Genomic DNA, 21,761 nt, shown 5'->3' with positions numbered 1-21,761 from the left:
GTTTTCTTACCTTGTCCCTGGATCCAGCGATGCCACCGCGCTGTGTGACCGAGCGGGACCTCGCTCGATTCACACAGTGCCTCTGTGTGCCGCCGATCTCCGTTCCCTGCGACGTTACGATGCACAGGAGCGGAGAACGGCGCCAAATTCAATAAGGTAAACAAACACAATACATACAGTATACTGTAATCTTATAGATTACAGTACTGTATGTAAAAAAATACACACCCCCTTGTCCCTAGTCGTCTGCCCAGTGTCCTACATGTACTTTTATATAATAAAAACTGTTCTTTCTGCCTGCAAACTGTAGATTGTCCATAGCAACCAAAAGTGTCCCCTTATGTCAAAAATGGTTTTAGAGCAGCTAGAAAACAGCGATAATAAATTATAATCACTTGCAGAATTGTGCGATAGCGATTTGTGGGGAAATTCGTCATAAAAAAATAAAAGTAATGACAGCGACAATTCTGCAACTGAGCAAATTTCAGTGATTTTGAGTTGATTACATTATTGAATAATTTTTATTATAATTATATTATTACTTGTTATAATTATTTATAATTATTTATTATATTATAATTTATAATTTTGTTTTTAAGAAAAAATGTCATACCCGGGATGCCTACTAGTCTCTTGTTTGGTCAGATTTAAGTGAGTTATTCCTAAGAATTACAGGCCTACAGTATAAAACGCCAAATTTCCTTGCAAATAATGGTACCGCTTTCAGCACCTTTTTTCTAAAAAAAATCATACCGCCAGGGAGGTTAACCACCAATCTGTTTCACATACAGTGAGGAAAATAAGTATTTGAACACCCTGCTATTTTGCAAGTTCTCCCAATTGGAAATCATGGAGGGGTCTGAAATTGTCATCGTAGGTGCATGTCCACTGCGAGAGACATAATCAAAAAAAAAAATCCAGAAATCACAATTTATGATTTTTTAACTATTTATTTGTATGATACAGCTGCAAATAAGTATTTGAACACCTGTCTATCAGCTAGAATTCTGACCCTCAAAGACCTGTTAGTCTGCCTTTAAAATGTCCACCTCCACTCCATTTATTATCCTAAATTAGATGCACCTGTTTGAGGTCATTAGCTGCATAAAGACACCTGTCCACCCCATACAATCAGTAAGAATCCAACTACTAACATGGCCAAGACCAAAGAGCTGTCCAAAGACACTAGAGACAAAATTGTACACCTCCACAAGGCTGGAAAGGGCTACGGGGAAATTGCCAAGCAGCTTGGTGAAAAAAGGTCCACTGTTGGAGCAATCATTAGAAAATGGAAGAAGCCAAACATGACTGTCAATCTCCCTCGGACTGGGGCTCCATGCAAAATCTCACCTCGTGGGGTCTTAATGATCCTAAGAAAGGTGAGAAATCAGCCCAGGACTACACGGGAGGAGCTGGTCAATGACCTGAAAAGAGCTGGGACCACCGTTTCCAAGGTTACTGTTGGTAATACACTAAGACGTCATGGTTTGAAATCATGCATGGCATGGAAGGTTCCCCTGCTTAAACCAGCACATGTCAAGGCCCGTCTTAAGTTTGCCAATGACCATTTGGATGATCCAGAGGAGTCATGGGAGAAAGTCATGTGGTCAGATGAGACCAAAATATAACTTTTTGGTCATAATTCCACTAACCGTGTTTGGAGGAAGAAGAATGATGAGTACCATCCCAAGAACACCATCCCTACTGTGAAGCATGGGGGTGGTAGCATCATGCTTTGGGGGTGTTTTTCTGCACATGGGACAGGGCGACTGCACTGTATTAAGGAGAGGATGACCGGGGCCATGTATTGCGAGATTTTGGGCAACAACCTCCTTCCCTCAGTTAGAGCTTTGAAGATGGGTCGAGGCTGGGTCTTCCAACATGACAATGACCCGAAGCACACAGCCAGGATAACCAAGGAGTGGCTCTGTAAGAAGCATATCAAGGTTCTGGCGTGGCCTAGCCAGTCTCCAGACCTAAACCCAATAGAGAATCTTTGGAGGGAGCTCAAACTCCGTGTTTCTCAGCGACAGCCCAGAAACCTGACTGATCTAGAGAAGATCTGTGTGGAGGAGTGGGCCAAAATCCCTCCTCCAGTGTGTGCAAACCTGGTGAAAAACTACAAGAAACGTTTGACCTCTGTAATTGCAAACAAAGGCTACTGTACCAAATATTAACATTGATTTTCTCAGGTGTTCAAATACTTATTTGCAGCTGTATCATACAAATAAATAGTTAAAAAAATCATACATTGTGATTTCTGGATTTTTTTTATTTTATTATGTCTCTCACAGTGAACATGCACCTACGATAACAATTTCAGACCCCTCCATGATTTCCAAGTGGGAGAACTTGCAAAATAGCAGGGTGTTCAAATACTTATTTTCCTCACTGTATGTCTTGAAAGTTTAAATCTGATTGATGATACTGTATGTTGAAAAAGCTTCAGTTCTTGGTTCCCATTCTCATCTGGCTCATAGTTGTCAACATCCCAGTGAGCATGTGCTGCTCTCTTACACCAAAATATTTATAGCATCCTAGCTGATTATAGCCGTTTTGTAGACATGAGAAATATATCTCCTTAACATTACTAATATACATTATTTATTGTCATAAAATATTAACAACGTTATAGTAATGACTTACCGTAGGTCACCTCCATTCATTATAGTCATAACTAAGCAGACATCATTTTTTGTTTGGTATGCATATGCCAAAGAGACAATAAATCTACTGTGAACTTTGGCAAGAATCCTTTTTTCCACCATGGCACCCTGTAATCAAAAAAGGGAATTTTGTGAGTCAAGTTTCATCTTACTAAAAGTACTATCATCAATAACCTGAATGTTGGAAACCCATGATCTAGGTTCAAATAAAAATGTATCAGAATTGGTCCAAGATTCCCATAATAAGGCCTCATGCACACAGGACTTTTTTTTTTTAAACTCTCCTAGAAGCCAGCAGCATTTTTGCAGAAAAAATGCCTGACATTTGTAAAAGTGTCTAAAGCTTTTACAAGCTTTTAGGAGCTTTTACAGGTGTCAAGCTCTTGGGTATTAATTCAATGCATTGGCCAGAATAAATTACTTATTCTGGCCATCAAAATGAATTAATGGTCAAGCACTAAATGCGCCTAGCAATTAGGCACATTTAGTAGCATTAAGCATTTTTCTGACCAAACTCTGCTGGCCTTTTTCTACCTATTATGTGTAGCCCCAGTTTGCATCGCGGTCATAAGAACAGTAGCTGTGTAGACCTGGCTGCCAGGTTTCACTATTTCTGCTGCCATTCCTGCTTGAGCTGGCAGAGGGACAGGAACAGATTTGAAGAGGAGACTGCTATAACAGAGCTTTGTGTAGCCTGTTTAAGCCCAACCACCACACAGAGGAAGAGGATGTGGACTGCTTGAACTACCGTGAATGCTTGGAGGAACTGAGAATTGTGAGAGAGATAGTTCCATGCAGACTAAGCCTTCTTTGTGGACTGGGAAGAGGAACTACTTTTCCCAGGCTCAATGGAGTTCTGTGGGGAGGAAAAAGGATAGGCTTGCTCCCGGACTCAGGGAGAAGTAAGGAGGACATTAAATTGTGCACATCTGGTTGCTGCCAAAACACTTACCACTGCATCTGGGATGAAGAGAAGTACAGTAGAGGACACTGCCTGGTATCTGAGACCGTCACTGTCGCAGACTGAGCCCCATACCAAGTTAATGGAAGGAACGCTATGGTCAGTGAATGAATGAATGAATGAAAACTTATATAGCGCGGCACATGCAAACTTAATCGCCTCTGGGCGCTTGTTGTTCCTGTCTCCTTTGGTATCAAAAGAGATGTGTTTTGATCTTTCTCCTGAATGCTAAGTGGTTCTCCTCCAACCGAATGCTGGTTGGTAAAGAGTTCCATAGTCTGGGACCTTGGACCGCGAATCTCCTTTCTCCTTTGGACTTGTATCTGGCTTTCGGTATCTGAAGAAGATTTTGATTGGTGGATCGCAAAACGCGATTGGGATTATGAGCTTTTATTTTTTCGCATAGATAATGGGGAGCCTTCCCATGGATACATCTATGCGTTAGACAGAGTGCTTTAAAAGCAATTCTGTCTTTTACTGGCAACCAATGAAGGGATCAGTGACTTTGTTGTGCTAACGGGGAACAAAGGGAGATCAGCTGCCTCCACAGGAGTTGATGAGTGGCCACTGATCAACCCCCACTACACCTTGATAAAAATTAGCAGCAGGGCAGGGCTGGCAGCCTTAGGCCTTGGGGGCAAGTCCAGTCAAGTGGCCCATAGAGCGTGGAAAAGTGATGGATCAAGGAAAACAGTCTAAGATTTTTCATGATCACAAGAGTCCGCATAGAGGCCCCCTTACATCAGAGTCCGCACAGAGGCCCCCTTACATCAGAGTCCACACAGTGGCCCCCCTTACATCAGATTTCACACAGTGGCCCCCCTTACATCAGAGTCCGCACAGAGACCCCCCTTACATCAGAGTCCGCACAGAGGCCCCCCTTACATCAGAGTCCGCACAGAGGCCCCCCTTACATCAGAGTCCACACAGAGGCCCCCCTTACATCAGAGTCCGCACAGAGGCCCCCCTTACATCAGAGTCCGCACAGAGGCCCCCCTTACATCAGAGTCCGCACAGAGGCCCCCCTTACATCAGAGTCCACACAGAGGCCCCCCTTACATCAGAGTCCACCAGTGGGAGGTGAGCATCGGCCGTGAACTGTGTTAACAGAGCTCCAGCAGGCATATTCCTGCTCTGCAAAAACAGCATTTGGTAGTGGCGGCCGGTGACTGTGCATAGTGTCACCAGCCCGGGGGATATTTCCACCCTGCCCCCCCTCCCCTGAGTAGCAGTGTTGCATGTGTGGGTCACAGTGCAGGTGCTTTTACCAGTGTTTGACAGAACTTTATCCTGAGCATTCCAACATCAGATTTAGGCCCCGATGTGCTGGCCAGCAGGGAGGAAGGGGTTTGATATAGACTGCCAGACTGTAGAATAACTCTCTTAAAGTGTTTGTTACCCCAGCCTTTCATATTCCTGATATGTGTCTGCTGTACCATGTACTTATGTGGAAAAGTATCCTGATTTTTTTTATTGCTTTCCTTACAGTATGTGAAATCACTGCTGTTCCTGCCAGTCCCTCTGCTTTCCTATTAAAAACTGAGCACACTAAGCAGAAGAGCACACTGTGGTCAGTTCTCAGTTCTCCAACTATGCTGGGAACTCAGTCTGCTCTCCTCCAATGATAGACTTGTCCTGACACGCCCCTGCTGCACAGCCTTTCACTGGAAAGCTCAGTGTTCTGTTGCTTGGTCTTCTCCTCCCCCAAGTTCTTATGCACCTGAGAACAGAGAGAATGTAATCACTTCTAAATAAGGGAAAAATTAAATTATATATTTTTTATATCTATACACACCTCCAAGACGACCACTGCCTTGCTAAAGAAACTGAGGGCAAAGGTGATGGACTGGCCAAGCATGTCTCCAGACCCAAACCCTATTTAGCATCTGTTGGGCATCCTCAAACAGAAGGTGGAGGAGCGCAAGGTCTCTAACATCCACTAGCTCTGAGATGTCATCATGGAGGAGTGTAAGATGACTCCAGTGGCAACCTGTGATGCTCTGATGAACTCCATGCCTAAGAGGGTTAGGGCGGTGCTGAAAAATAATGGTGGGCACACAATATATTGACACTATGGCACAATTTGGACATTTTGACTTAGGAGTGTACTCATTTTTGCTGCCAGCGGTTAAGACATTAATGGCTGTGTGCTGAATTATTTTGAGGGGACAACAAATTTACACTGTTATACAAGCAGTACACTCACTACTTTACATTGAAGCAAAGTGTAATTTATTCAGTGTTGTGAAAAGATATAATAAAATATTTTAAAAAATGTGAGGGGTGTACTCACTTTTGTGAGATACTGTATGTAGCACATTGATGTTTAGGCAGGGTTTCTCTTAAATTTACCTGTGGGGCGTAGCTACCTTGGCTAATTGTTGAGGATCAATCGATTTCACTCTAAGTCTGTAATTGCTGCGTTTCTCTCTTTTGTCAGTAGGTGGCCGGGTACCTGGTGGCATTATAAATGATAAGGGCAATGCAAGGTCAGATTATGGGTATATGGGATATCCCAGCCAATGGATAAGTGTTTTCTTAAATCCCTAGGCCTGCTGGGAGAGCCTATATATTGTGGAGTAAGGTGATCAGTGTTCTGTGCCATCTGGACAGCTGTCTGGGTGGACGTGTGTTGTACTGCCCAGGCTGCTAGGCCAGAGTTTGGGCCTATCTGGCTGCTAGGCTGTCTGAGGGCCTTTCCAGAAGCAAGAGAACAGCGCAGAGTTGGGATTGTGGCTTGCAGTCCAACCAAAAGTGACGGTTCTGCCGGCCAGAGAACCTGTTGTGGTCAGAGGGAGAGGGGAAGCTGTCGCCACTAAGGATCCAACTGTCTTATTACCAAGGACCAGAGTGAGTAACTGAAGCAAGTTCCCGGAGCAGTATTCTCACCAACAGGGGACGATGAAGAATCTGGAAACTTCAGTGGGTATCAAGCCAGGGACCCAGCCAGTGAAGGTGACACTTGCAGAGGAGCCTTGTGTGACCAAGCAGGCCAGTGGGGCGGAGCTTGAGGAGTATATTGAGTGCCAAGCTAGGGACCCAGCAGAGAAGCGAGAGTGAGGCTTGAGGAAAATACTACAGTAAGGATTAGAAAAGCTCAAGGGATTCAGTGGCAGAGAATCATCTAGGCTAATGAGAGAGACTGGGAGTTCAGTGATCTGAAGAACTTTTACAACTTGTAATAGGAGACTGTTGCTATAGGAGACAGCATTCCTACACATGCAGATGTGGCGTCTTGCTGGATAACTTTCCCTGCATGGCTGTCCTTCTGTTGAAGTCACGGAGTCTGCCAATTAATCTTGAAACTATCTAAGGGTGTCCTGGCCCTAATCTTCTCTCCCAAAGTTCTGTTAAGAGAAATACAATCTCTTCTTTATTCAAGAAGTGTCTGGTGCCCCAATCAATATACCTTAAATTACACCCACTATGCCATTCAACCCTCCATATACAGAAGGATGTCAGCTATCTCTTGCCCTGGAGGTTCTCATTCGACCAAAAGAAGGCCTGAGACCTTGCTCCATTAAGCGCTCAGGCTAAGGTATTATCTCTGCAGCAGTCACCCTTAGCAACCGGCATCTACTTCATCTGGATTTCGTCTGGCTTCGTGGGTCCATTGACACACACAGCAGGGTTTGGCCCTGCCCCCGGCTCCCATGTCACTTGATTTGATTGACAGCAGCGGGAGCCAATGGCTCCTGCTGCTATCAATCTATCCAATGAGGACCCGAGACAGTGGCTTGAGACAGTGGCTCAAATAGGCTATCAAATAAGGTGGGCGCTACAAGCCCACCCAGGTGTTACAACAGCGAATGAAAATTCGCTATTGCAACACTGGTCCTCCTCCCGGCCAATCGGGAAGCGGATCTGATACCCGATTGTCTGAAAGGACAGGCAATATTATTGGACGCCTAGCAGGAGGGGAGGAGACACATGGCGGAAGCGAGGAGGAGAAGACACAGGAGCCTCTACCTGATGCCCCTAAGCCCACCGAAGCCTGATGTCCGCTGATGCCCCAAACCCCGCCACTCCTTAATGTCCCAGAAGGCTGCAGGGGAAGGTGAGGGCCGAACATCCTCACAGATTGCTGCAGCAATCTGACCCAAAAGTAGGATCGGGTACCAGCTTCCCCCCCCCCCCCCCCCCACCACCAAAAGTGCCAAATGTGGAAGGGGAGGGGCGGAGGATGCAAACAAGTGGAACTTTCCCTTTTGGGTGAAGTTCCACTTTAAGTATTACTATACTTTCACAAAAAATCATACATTTGTACTTGTCTCAGCAGCATTTTTTTTTCCTTTTTGGATTCCTCATGCAGCTCAATGCAAAGCAGTTCTCCTGTTTTCAAAGGGTGCCCTCTAGTGGTGGTTAGAAAGAGCTCAGTTACAGCAAATACCAATGCAAACACGGGCCAATTTATCTTCATAAAAGGTAACCCATGTAATATAAAAGTGAAAATTTAAGTATCACCATCTAATACACATTTAATCCATAAAATAAGGTCTGCTGGGTTTGATGACAAGGTAGTCATCAACAAGTGGTTACATGAGCAGGTCAAGAGAGTAGTGATAAATTACTCCTCCAACCCTCTTCTCTAAATGGACTAAGGTTGTGAGTGGTGTGTCCCATGGTTCTGTCTTGGGGCCAATGCGGTTTAATTTGTCTTTTATTATTATTATTATTCTTATGATGATGAAGTGCTACCCCCAAAAGAGGTCGCTGTAACTCAAATGATTTTAGTACAGAGGCAGCCAAGCACACAGCATTTTATTTCTCTGGCTTAATCAATAGTCTAGGAAGGGTCTTTTATGCCTTTTATTGCTTGCAGAAAACTTGGATGGGGTGAAAGGAAGCATGGGGCACAGAATAACCAAAGGACTACTACTTTACAGTCTCAGGCCCCGTACACACGTCCGAGGAACTCGACGTGCCAAACACATCGAGTTCCTCGTCGAGTTCTGTGTTGAAGCCACCGAGGATCTCGGCGGGCCAACTTTCCTCATTGAACAACGAGGAAATAGAGAACATGTTCTCTATTTGGCCCGACGAGTTCCTCGTCGGCTTCCTCGGTGAAAAGTGTACACGACCGAGTTTCTCGGCAGAATCCAGCTCCGATCGAGTTTCTGGCTGAATTCTGCCGAGAAACTCGGTCGTGTGTACGGGGGCCTCAGAGGGTTCTCTGCAGTAAGCTCTCCAGACCAAAACCCCAGATTAAAACTTTTGATTTATGCACCCAGTTGTGCTACAGCTGGGACCTTGTAAGGCATATGGTAGTGTTCCAGTGAACTGCCCTTAGGGGCAGATCCCCCTCAAGCTAGGGACTCTTCCTCTAGGACTGGACCTAGGACCAACTCTGCTCCACTCCTCAGACTATTTATGGGTTCTCCAACCACCTACTGGCCACACCTGTATAGGGGATTGGCTGAGTTCCCATATATATTTAGACTGCCCTTCTGCCTTAACTCCCAATTAAATTTTAGAAATCTCTAGAATGGGGAATAGTCAAATCAGAAGTCTGTGAAACATTGAGCAGGCCAAAACAATCAATAACTACTACACTGACTATGGAGGAGCCAAAATGTACCTAAGTTTACCTAGCATCCAATACTCTAGTTAGGAGATAGATAGATTACAATTACTGTATTCACTCTGGAGAAAAGGCACTATTATTACAACATACAAATATATCAAAAGTGACATCAGTAACTGCAATAGCATGTTTACTCTAAGATCCCCGAGGAGGGCACACAATTTGAGGTTAAAAGAAAGGGGGTCTGACCTTAGATTGTGAAAAGTTTTTTTTATTGCTAAAGCATTAAAAATGTTAAATTCCCTCCCCCAGGAAGTGGTACTGGCTGAGAGTCTTGACAGCGTTGAAAAACGTTTTGATGTCAGCAGAATATATAGGGCTTTGGTAATTGATTGGGAATAAGATCACCCACACATGAACACATAGGGGTTTATTTCCTAAAACTTGGGCAAAATCTGGTGCAGCTCTGCAAAGAAACCAATCATCTTCCAGGTTATATCAAAGCTTAAAGGGGTGGTTTCCCCTAAAACAAATTTCTAACAATACATTCGTAAGACCCGTTACACTGCGGGTAGGCTGGCTTTTGTTTTGTTTTTTTAGTACATACCGCTATATCGCCGTTTCGTCCCTTGGCGGTGGGCGTTCCTAGTTGATTGACATTCCTCCGACGGGCACATCCGTGACGTCACGACTTTCCGAAAGAAGCCGAACGTCGCTGCGCAGGCGCAGTATAGAGCCGACTCTATACGGCGCCTGCGCAATGATGTTCGGCTTCTGTCGGAAAGTCGTGACGCGCAGTATGCGCCCGTCGGAGGAATGTCAATCAACTAGGAACGCCCACCGCCAAGGGACGAAACGGCAATATAGCGGTATGTACTAAAAAAACAAAACAAAAGCCAGCCTACCCGCAGTGTAACGGGTCTTACGAATGTATTGTTAGAAATTTGTTTTAGGGGGAACCACCGCTTTAATTGAACAAACTGATGTTAGAAGCTGATTGTCTACCATGCACCAGATATTGCACCCTCAAGTTTTAGTACACCATATCATGATTTGTTTTTGGCACTGATCAAGAAGTACTACTATGTTCGACACAGCCCTGATCCCACATATCATTGCCAATATTGTTAGTACAAAACATAATATATAAATAACAAAACTTGATGAGTCCAGAATAAGTACCCTGAACTTGTGAAACATTTATCCTGCCTTTGCTTTATACACAATTTATATATATTATAAACATAATTTTTTATGAACAAAATGCATTTTTTTGTATCTAATGTACCTTTGATCTTTGATAGAGATTATGGGTGGGTGTGGTTACTACAATATCTAGAATTTGATGAAACGGCAAATCTACTTACAGGATTTGAAAACATTTCATGAATTTCTCAGAACTTTTGTTTGAAACTTTGCAGACATTGTGGTAAAATAATATTTCATTGTCACGGAAATTAAATAATTTGTACTACCTTTGTTCACTTATTGCACCAATGAATTATTTGATATGAGATCTGGGGTCAAAAAGACACACTAAAATTTATAAAAAAAATTATAAAAAAAGTTCTCATTTGAAAAAATTACACAAAAATGGCCCTTTAAGAGCTATGGGCGGAAGTGATGTTTTGTCATCGCTTCCGCCCTGCTATGGTATGGAGACGGGTGGAGGTCATCTTCCCCTCACTCATATCCATACCAAGCAGGAGAGATGACCCCGATCGCCTCCACTGCTACCGACGGCTCTGGTAAGCGGCAGAGGGCACGGGAGAGCGGCGGGAGTAAGCGGGGGGCACTCTCCCGCCACCGATAGCGGTGATCTCTCGGTTGTGTCATCATTGTCTCGCTAGCGAGGGAATCCCACCTGTCCAAGGTCCAGCCTAGGCAACAGGATCAGAACCGAACCTAACAGAACCCACGCAGAGACCACCATTAATCGGAAACCAGACCGCCGGCTGAAGACGAGGATATATGGGTTATGGCAGATAGCTGCTGCCATAACAGAGATACCCCTCGTCAAAGAGAGGACGTATATAGTCTTGCTGCAGTCCGGAAGTGGTTAAGGCCTTTGTAAACCCAAAAACCTGATCTCTTTGTTTTGCTTCCTTTGTGCGAAATTTCTGGAGTTCTTGCCAGTCTCTCTGCTTTCCTATTAAAAACTGACCACACTAAGCAGGAGAACACATCGTGGTTAGTTCCTTAACTATTCTGGGAACTCAGACAGCTCTCCTCCAATGATCAGACTTATCCTGACACACCCACCCCTCAGCCTTTCACTGGGATGATCAGTGTGCTGCAGCTTCTCCTCCCCCCAGCTCTTATGCAGCCGAGAACAGAAAATATGTGACAACTTTTAACCACTTCAGCCCCGGACCATTTTGCTGGTCAATGACCAGGCCACTTTTTGCGATTCGGCACTGCCTCGCTTTAACTGACAATTGTTATTGCACCAATGAATTATTTGAGAGAGAAAATAACCCCTCAGTAGTCTTCAAAGAACCTCCTCACTGGAAATAAACCATGGGTGCCGGAAATGCAATAGTGATGCAAAAATACGAAGGAAACTTGGACAGCCGCACTCCAAAAATGTTCTTTTAATTAATATCGATCACAAAATGAACATGCCACAGCAAAAAAATTGGAACAAAAGCTATTGTTTCGCACTGTAGCTTCAGTGCTTAGTCATAGCTAGTACCGAGTACTAGCTATGACTAAGCACTGAAGCTACAGTGCGAAATGTTAGCTTTTGTTCCAATTTTTTTGCTGTGGCATGTTCATTTTGTGATCGATTTTAATTAAAAGAACATTTTTGGAGTGCGGCTGTCCAAATTTCCTTCTTATTTTTGCAATGAATTATTTGAGCTTAGTTCCACTAGATTTCTAGCAAGGACATCAGGAAAGTAACTGTGATTACCTGTGATTTTCAGTACAGTTAAGCAGGCTATACACGGTCGAATTTCAAACAAATTTTCTTTTCAAAATCAGAAAATTCATTATTTTTGGGATCCAATGATGCCACCATTGATTTTCGAAGTTTGGCCGACCAAGCCTTCATGTTGCTACAGAAAAGAATTTTCATTGCCGGGAATATTCTTTTTTCTCCGGGAATTTTCTTTTCTTGCACATGGGCATTTTTTTCTATTACATTTCTCGCACGATTCTGGCATCATTGATTAGAAAATCATTTGTTTTTCCAAAAATTTCCAACATGTCCGATTCCTCAAATTTCATTGCCGCACGAAAATCGGCTGTTGCTGCAGCCCACCAACGGTGCGAATCTCGTACGAAAATTCTTTGATGCGATTTTCGAAAGAAAATTATTTCGAAATTCGAACCGAGTATGGCCGGCATTAACCACTTATGCCCCGGACCATTTTTTAGCTAAAGGACCAGGCTCCTTTTTGCGATTCGGCACTGCTTCGCTTTAACTAACAATTGCGCGGTCGTGCAACGTGGCTCCCAAACAAAATTTACATCTTTTTTTCCCCACAAATAGAGCTGTGTTTTGGTGGTAATTCATCACCTTTGCGGTTTTTATTTTTTGCGCTATAAACAAAAATAGATTGAATATTTTTTTACTTTTTGCTATAATAAATATCCCCCAAAAATATATAAAAAATAATTTTTTTTCCCCAGGTTAGGCCGATATGTATTCTTCTACATATTTTTGGTAAAAAAAAATCGCAATAAGCATTTATTGATTAGTTTGCGCAAAAGTTATAGCGTCTACAAAACAGGGTATAGTTTTATGGCATTTTTATTAATATTTTTTTTTTACTAGTAATGGCGGCGATCAGCGATTTTTATCATGACTGCGACATTATGGCAGACACATTGGACACTTTTGACACTATTTTGGGGCAATTGTCATTTTTACAGCGATCAGTGCTATAAAAATGCACTGATTACTGTGAAAATGACACTGGCAGTGAAGGGGTTAACCTGTAGGGGGCTCTGAAGGGGGTTAAGTGTTTCCTAGAGAGTTATTACTACAGTGTGGGGGCGTATCTTGGCGTGTGACGTCACTGATTGTCGTTCCCTATGACAGGGAACAGACGATCAGGGACACTCACACTAGGAAGAACGGGGAAAGGTTTGTTTACACTTACCTCTCCCTGTTCTTCAGCTCTGTGACCCGATCGCGGGACACCGGCGGCGATCGGGTCTGCGGGTCCCACGGACGCGGTCACGGTGCTCAGGACCGGGTCGCGAGCACACCGCTGGCGGCGCGCAAGCGACCCATGGCTGGGCTCTTAAAGGGCAACATACCTGTACGTGCTTAAGCCCAGCCGTGCCGCTCTGTCGACGTATATCGGCGTGAGGCGGTCAAATCTGTCAACGGATGTGGATTTTATTTGAGGTTTTGCATTTTCAGGTTGAGTAGGTGAGATAGTGGGAATGAGAAAGTAATTGAAATCCATGTAATAAAAAAAAGGCAATAGAAAAGGTTTTATATAAAAGCAGAGTGGTTCATTTTCTAGCGTGATTCACAAAATGCATTGATTTTACACTTTTTTGAATTAAAAAATAAGACAACAGTAAAGTTAGCCCATTTTTTTTATATTGTGAAAGATAATGTTACGCCGAGTAAATTGATACCCAACATTTCACACTTCAAAATTGCGCCCACTCGTGGAATGGCGACAAACTTTTACCCTTACAAATCTCCATAAAAAATATGTTTAAAAAATTCAGCAGGTTGCATGTTTTGAGTTACAGAGGAGGTCTAGGGATAGAATTATTGCTCTTGCTCTAACGATCGTGGCGATACCTCACATGTGTGGTTTGAACACTATTTTCACAGTTTTGCTCACGTATGCTTTCGCTTCTGCATGCGAGCTCGGCGGGACGGGCGCCTTTACATTTTTTTTTTCTTATTTATTTTACCTTTTATTTTTCTTTCTTTACACTGTTCTTTTTAAAAAAAATTGTCACTTTTATTCCTATTACAAGGAATCATCCCTTGTAATAGAAAAAAGCATGACAGGTCCTCTTAATATGAGATCTGGGGTCAAAAAGACACACTAAAATTTATAAAACAAATTATAAAAAAAAGTTCTCATTTGAAAAAATTACACAAAAATGGCCCTTTAAGAGCTATGGGCGGAAGTGATGTTTTGTCATCGCTTCCGCCCTGCTATGGTATGGAGACGGGTGGAGGTCATCTTCCCCTCACTCATATCCATACCAAGCAGGAGAGATGACCCCGATCGCCTCCACTGCTACCGACGGCTCTGGTAAGCGTCAGAGGGCACGGGAGAGCGGCGGGAGTAAGCGGGGGGCACTCTCCCGCCACCGATAGCGGTGATCTCTCGGTTAAACCCACGCAGAGACCACCATTAATCGGAAACCAGACCGCCGGCTGAAGACGAGGATATATGGGTTATGGCAGATAGCTGCTGCCATAACAGAGATACCCCTCGTCAAAGAGAGGACGTATATAGTCTTGCTGCAGTCCGGAAGTGGTTAAGGCCTTTGTAAACCCAAAAACCTGATCTCTTTGTTTTGCTTCCTTTGTGCAAAATTTCTGGAGTTCTTGCCAGTCTCTCTGCTTTCCTATTAAAAACTGACCACACTAAGCAGGAGAACACATCGTGGTTAGTTCCTTAACTATTCTGGGAACTCAGACAGCTCTCCTCCAATGATCAGACTTATCCTGACACACCCACCCCTCAGCCTTTCACTGGGATGATCAGTGTGCTGCAGCTTCTCCTCCCCCCAGCTCTTATGCAGCCGAGAACAGAAAATATGTGACAACTTTTAACCACTTCAGCCCCGGACCATTTTGCTGGTCAATGACCAGGCCACTTTTTGCGATTCGGCACTGCCTCGCTTTAACTGACAATTGCGCAGTCGTGCGACGTGGCTCCCAGACAAAATGGCGTCCTTTTTTCCCCACAAATAGAGCTTTATTTTGGTGGCATTTGATCACCTCTGCGGTTTTTATTTTTAGCGCTATATACAAAGCGACAATTTTGAAAAAAAATGAATATTTTTTACTTTTTGCTGTAATAAATATCCCCCAAAAATATAAAAAAAAAACGTTTTTTTTTCCTCAGTTTAGGCCGATACGTATTCTTCTACATATTTTTTTTTTTTTAAATCGCAATAAGTGTTTATTGATTGCTTTGCGCAAAAGTTATAGTGGCTACAAAATAGGGGATAGATTTATGGCATTTTTCTTAATATTTTTACTACTATATTTTTTTTACTAGTAATGTTGGCGATCTGCGATTTTTATCGGTACTGTGACCTTATGGCGGACACTTCGGACACTTTTGACACATTTTTGGAACCATTGGCATTTTTATAGCGATCAGTGCTATAAAAATGCATTGATTACTGTAAAAATTGAACTGGCAGGGAAGGGGTTAACACTAGGGGGCGAAGAAGGGGTTAATTATGTTCCCTGAGTGTGTTCTAACTGAAGGGGGGGTGGGACTGACATGGGGAAATGACAGATTGCTGTTCATACATTGTATGAACTTGCAATCAGTCATTTCTCCCCCTGAAAGGACCGGGAGCTGTGTGTTTACACACACAGCTCCCGGTTCTCGCTCTGTAACGAGCGATCGCCGTTGACCAGCGGTGATTTCGGCTGCCGGGCACGCGCATCGGCACCAGGGGCGAGCGTCCCTAGTGGCTGAAATGCAAAATCACGTTATATTACGTTATTTTGCGCAGCCGAGCCAAACTGCCACCGTAAAACTATGGTGGGCGGTCGGCAAGCGGTTAAAAAGGGGGGAAAAAGGTATTTATATATTTTTTATACGTTTTCAAAACGGTCGTTTTTTCTGGAGCAGTGATTTTAATGATGCTTAAATAAAGAAAAAATGAAAAATTCCTTTAAATATTGTACAATCGGGTACTGCATGTCTGTAAAACTGTACCTGCTGGGTGTCTATAGTATGCCTGTGAAGTGGCATGTGTTTAGAACTGTCCCGGCACAAAATTAGATTACTATAAGAAAAAAGTAATTTAAAACTGCTTGCGGCTTTAATGTAATGTCTGGTCCCTGTAATATGGATGAAAATCACTGAGAAAAATAGCACAGACACAGACAGTACACACCCCACGTAGCTTTAGGTGCAAACTACGGAGCACACGTCCATTACACACCAAGTAGCTTTAGGTGCAAACTACAGAGCACACGTCCATTACACACCAAGTAGCTTTAGGTGCAAACTACAGAGCACACGTGCAGTACACACCAAGTAGCTTTAGGTGCAAACTACAGAGGACACAGGCAATAAACCACGTAAGAATACTACAGCTAGCACAATCACCTGCCTGCCAGTAAATTAGGAAGAACTGATCTAGCTAAACTATACAGTGTATAAATATATGTACAACACCTGGGATGTATATATATCCTCTACACACTGTAACTTTAACTGACTAGCCTGCCTGCCTGCCTGCTCTATCTACCTGCAAAAAATGACACTCTCTCTGTCTCTCTCTGTTCTCTCTTAACCACCGCAACACACTACACAAGGCCGACCTGCAGGCAGCCTTTTATAGTGTGGGGCGTGTACTAAACCCCCTGAGCCATAATTGGCCAAAGCCACCCTGGCTTTGGCCAATTATGGCTCTCCGTTTTTTGCAAGCTGTGATTGGCCACAAAAAACAACCACAAAAACATGACTTCTACATCAGTATTCTCTTTAGAGCTAACTATCAGAAATAAGCATAAATTGGATAAATCTAGCAAATTGTGATTCATTTTATTCTTATACATGATAGATTATTCTCCTCTGTACCATTTAATTACTTTATAAAGCTGTTAAATATTCATAAAGAATATTGCATGTTACTACTGACCCTTCTATTAAAACAGAGAATTCCCCTTTTTTGGTACAATTCCATGAGTTTATTGTTTACTTTTATTTTATATACAAGCAAAGAGCTTTGCTCAGCACTTTTTTTTCTCCATAATAGTATTCTAGGTACTTTATCCCATGGTTTTCCTGTTTTTTCATACACTAGAAGCTAAAATAGTTTTTTTTTTTTAAATATAGTCCTTCTGGAAAGTAGAAAATGCAAATAAATTATCAGCAAATAAAGAGATATTTTTGAAAAATGATCATGCTCATTACATTTTGTTTCATTGCATTACATAATTTACATGCCCCTGATATCTAAATTCATGAAGTAACTTGTAAATGAGGTTAAAAAAATTAGATTTTAACAGCATCATAATCAGAGACAAATTCTGTTAAGTGTGATTAACCATGACCTTCAAAGACTAAGCTTCTAAAGAACATCCTGGTCATATGATCTTAAGCCAATCACATAGCTCCTAAGCACATATTATCTATAGGCTTGCTCTCTTTAAAAAAAAAAAACATAATCAGTTTACATATTATGTATGCAAAAATTCAACACTTACATCCAATCCCTTTCTTTTCTTCAAACGTTTCTTGTTGAGTTTCTTGCAGGCATACATTTTTCCTGTTCCTCTCATTTGAGAGGCTGAGACCTCCCCAAATCCACCTTTCCCGAGAATTCTAAAGTCCATGAACCAGTCCTCTCCAACGGGTTGAGCTTCTAGCCATTTCCACTGAAGAAATTTGGACAAATATTTTCCCTCCTTGTACAGTGGAAAAGCATTTTCTTTTAAATAATCCAAAGTAGATTGAAGTAGGTCTTTAAATAGCCCATCTGGGACCTTGGAATACTCCTCAACTACTGGTGCAATTTTTTTCTCATCTAAATAGACACAAAAATACTTTGAATGTGGATCAAGATGTTTGTTGATGATGCCAGTAGCTTTTCGCAATCGGTCCTCATCCTCTGCAACATCGTAATCCTCAATATCACCCCAAATGTCCAGAGCTGGTACAAATTGCTCCACAGTTCCCAAAAACTCCTGAAACAACTTCTTTCCAATGGGTTGTTTGACACAAATATTGTCAAATTCCAGATCAAGCTGATCCTTCAGATGTTCACACTCTGATAGAGGAGGCAATTTAAGCTTGGCACGAAACTTCTTATTTCTTGTAATTTGAGGGTTGAAGCCCCCATCAAAGCTGCCACGAGCTGTAATATATGCTGAGTTGGCTACCACTGTTTCCAAAGCCCCAAAATCCATCTTTGATTGTTTAGTCTCCTGGACCAAACATGAACCACTTGGTATCTAGAGAAAGCAAATCTTGACTGAAAGGAAGTCCAGCCCACACTGCAATCAGCGCTTCCAGGCTTAGCAAAATCCCCTTGAATTATGGACTAAGGACTTCAATCGGGTACTGCATGTATGATACTGTGCATTACAAAATAGCAGGCACACAAGCCCATGACCTAAAATCCTTAGATAAATGTAAAAAAATACAAAAATTAAAACAAAAAGCAAGACGGAAAAACACCCCAGATGTGCAAAAGTAATCCAGAGCTTGAGTGATATAATGCAAGAATGTCTGTCTAAAAGATATAACTAAATGGCAGGTGAGAAACTAATACGCCTGAGTCAACACCTCTATAAACTCTTTATCCACTTAGATAGTTAATACGACTCTCTTTCTCCCTCTCTCTCCATCATTATCTCTTAAACATACTCTGTTGTCTGAGCCACATAAATAAAACACTATTTAATATTTCAGATACTTCCTCGCTATGTTGCTCTGCAAATATTTTTTTAAAATAATAACTTACTGCTGAAACAATTATACAATGGCATTATATATAGGGGATAAATTATTATTATTACTACAATTGACTATATTAGATACTTGTGCTTTTTAGATAAAAAGACTGATTGCTAGCATTCAACATATAATTCTTTATGGGGGAAAGACATATTTTTATTCTGAGTTATAGATGTATTTAATGAGGAAGGAAGAAAGGGAAATAAACAGCACTGTGTTCATCTTACAAAGACAAGCCAGTTCTTTTGTAGTGATGAAAATAGGATTACAGTCTTTACAGACATATATAAAACAAAATCTCCAGATTAGTGCATGCCTTCTAGAGTGTGTGTTACAGAAATTGGTGACACTGAATTTCTAGCTACTGTATCTATAGGCCACAAATGTTACAGAGGTGTGTAATATAATTACACTTGGGGGTGACTTACACAAATCTGAAATCACAATCTTTATTAACAGCAAAAACATGTATGCAGAAAATATAATGTGCAATGAGGCCAGAAAAATAAAGTGAAGATGTTGTGTTTTAATACATATAAGGTAAACAAATATGTTTAAAAATGTAAGTGTAGAGGCCCTGCCTTAAACTATGGTATTCATAGTCTAAATTTAAAGCGGGGGTTCACCCAATTTTTTTTTTAATAATACATCTAGCAGAGCCAGCATAGTAAGGGCATTTACTTTCGGCGTTTTTTTTTTCTCCGTACATACCTTTATATTCTGTTTTTGTCCAGGGCTTCTGGGTTTCGATGACTGCGGAACTGGGCGTTCCTATCCTTCCGTTCGATGATTAACGGCTTGTGAAACAGGTGACCTGTCGCACAACGCGCGTCACCAGATGTCGGGAAATAGCCGAGCTGCGAGTCGGCACTATACGGCGCCTGTGCAGTCAGCTCTACACGGCGGGCGCAGGCGCCGTATAGTGCCGACTCGCAGCTCGGCTATTTCCGGAAATCTGGTGACGTGCGTTGTGCGACAGGTCCCCTGTTTCACAAGCCGTCAATCATCGAACCGAAGGATAGGAACGCCCAGTCCCGCAGTCATCGGAACCCTGAGGCAGGGATAGGAACGCCCAGTCCCGGAGTCATCAGAACGCGGAAGCCCTGGACCAAATCAGAATATAAATGCAAGTACGGGAAAAAAAAAAAAACCTGCCGAAAGTATATGCCCTTACTATGTTGGCTCTAATGTTAAAAATGTGTTTTTAGGGTGAACCTCCACTTTAAGTTGGCCAGGGAGAGAACGGTTGGTACTTTGAAATGACACACACAGCACATAGGGGCTGGCGCCTCCATCCCCATTAATTGCAAAAGAGGAAAGGTTGGGATTTTGAATGAGGTGCGCGCTAAACAGTAGATACGCGGAGGGTGTGGGACACATGGGAAGACCATATGTATTTAGTCGTGATTTAATGCAAAGTATTGATGTTAAAATAAGTTTATTAATAAACAACCTTAACAAAAATGCTGAATTGGTGTTTGCAACGCATGTTGATGATAAAATATTTGCATCTAAGGGCTCAAAGCATTTGTGGGATTTCCACTCATCAGGATCAAGTGCTTTGTACATAATTATAAAAGATATAAAATAGTATTATAATCTCATAATTGGACAGGAATAGGGGGAATGGCAGGAGGGAGGAAGATAGAATAAACACACCCAGACAATGTTCCCTTCCCTACTTTACTCACACGTTCGCTCACAGGTCAATGTGTAGAGCCATGGACAGAAGGTCATCTGGGGAAGTCTACCCTGGGAACTGAGGGAGTGCTTCCCCACAGAGATTGGGGCACATATGAAAGAACCTTAGGATAGGTGGAATTCTCCAATTACGGTATGTAAACAAGGACAACATGGTTAACATCCCAAAATGGAGGGAAAAAAATATATGTATATTTTTAATGTAATCACTATGTAAATTATTATATAGCTAGTGCCTTAATAACATAAATGGAGTGGCTGGGGATTGGATCCCTTAAAGAGGAGATCTTAAGACCCAATGTGAAGAATTGTGCCGATATTTCTCATTCAAAAGTGATTCAAAATGAAAAATGTTCCTAGGTTAATGCCACCTTGAAATTAAAGGTCAAGTGTGTGGTAAGACTGGTGTCTAAAGTAAAGAGGAGTAAGTGAAAGAAAGGAAATTACAAATATGGTGCAACCCATTTGGTGTCCAAAATAAGTACATACAAACCAAAAGAATGAATAAAACTGGAAAACAAAGTGGCTATATTAAACTGATGTGTCCATTTTCAAATAGTGGTGGAAAGTATAGTCAAAAGGGCGAAAGGAGAGAAACTAAGGCCCCATACAGACGAGCGGACTGTCCGCTGAAATCGGTCCACCGGACCGTTTTCAAAGGACATGTCCGCCCGGAGATTTCTGTCTGATGGTTGTACACACCATCAGACAGAAATCCGCGCGGACAGACAGCGCGGTGATGTGGCCGCGCCGTCGCCGCGACGTGCGCGACCCTGGAAGGTCAATGCTTCCACGCATGGGTCGAATCACTTTGACGCATGCGAGGGATGGCGGCCGATCGGACATGTACGGTGAGTCTGTACAGACGACCGAACATGTCCGACGGACAGGCTTCCAGCGGACATGTTTCTTAGCATGCTAAGAAACATTTGTCCGCCGGAAAACGGTCGGCTGGACAAATGTCCGCTGGAAACCTGTCCGGTCGGCCGTACACACGACCGAACATGTCTGCTGAAACTGGTCTGCGGACCAGTTTCAGCAGACATGTTCGGTCGTGTGTACAAGGCCTAAGTGTAATGTCTTATAAAAATACTAAATGTACCCCGATCAAGGATGAGAGTGCCTACCAGCGTCATGAAGGCATTCAAAAGAAGAGGAAGGCCGCCAAACCATCAGCGGGACTAGTCATGCGTGCAATTCTGCTAGAAGACTCTCTCATGGACTGAACACCGTTGTTATACACACACGTCAGCCCAAACCCTCACGTC

General features: G+C 42.7%; 1 protein-coding gene across 1 annotated transcript in view; it reads right to left on the bottom strand.

Annotated features, from left to right (window-relative positions):
• GRK1 (G protein-coupled receptor kinase 1) overlaps nucleotides 1–18,643 on the bottom strand; it is a 51,969-nt gene extending 33,326 nt beyond the window's left edge. Inside the window, exons 1-2 of the mRNA XM_040336266.1 lie at nucleotides 17,541–18,643; nucleotides 2,647–2,774 (exon numbers count right to left, since the gene is read on the bottom strand). Of these exons, the coding sequence (XP_040192200.1) occupies nucleotides 2,647–2,774; nucleotides 17,541–18,242 (830 nt within the window). The 5' untranslated portion in view covers nucleotides 18,243–18,643. The remainder of the gene's footprint in view (nucleotides 1–2,646; nucleotides 2,775–17,540) is intronic.
• Between the last annotated feature and the right edge of the window lie 3,118 nt (nucleotides 18,644–21,761).

The sequence above is a fragment of the Rana temporaria genome, chromosome 2, assembly GCF_905171775.1.
Source record: "Rana temporaria chromosome 2, aRanTem1.1, whole genome shotgun sequence".
Taxonomy (NCBI): Eukaryota; Metazoa; Chordata; class Amphibia; order Anura; family Ranidae; genus Rana; species Rana temporaria.
This window is presented reverse-complemented; position numbering and strand designations above follow the sequence as displayed.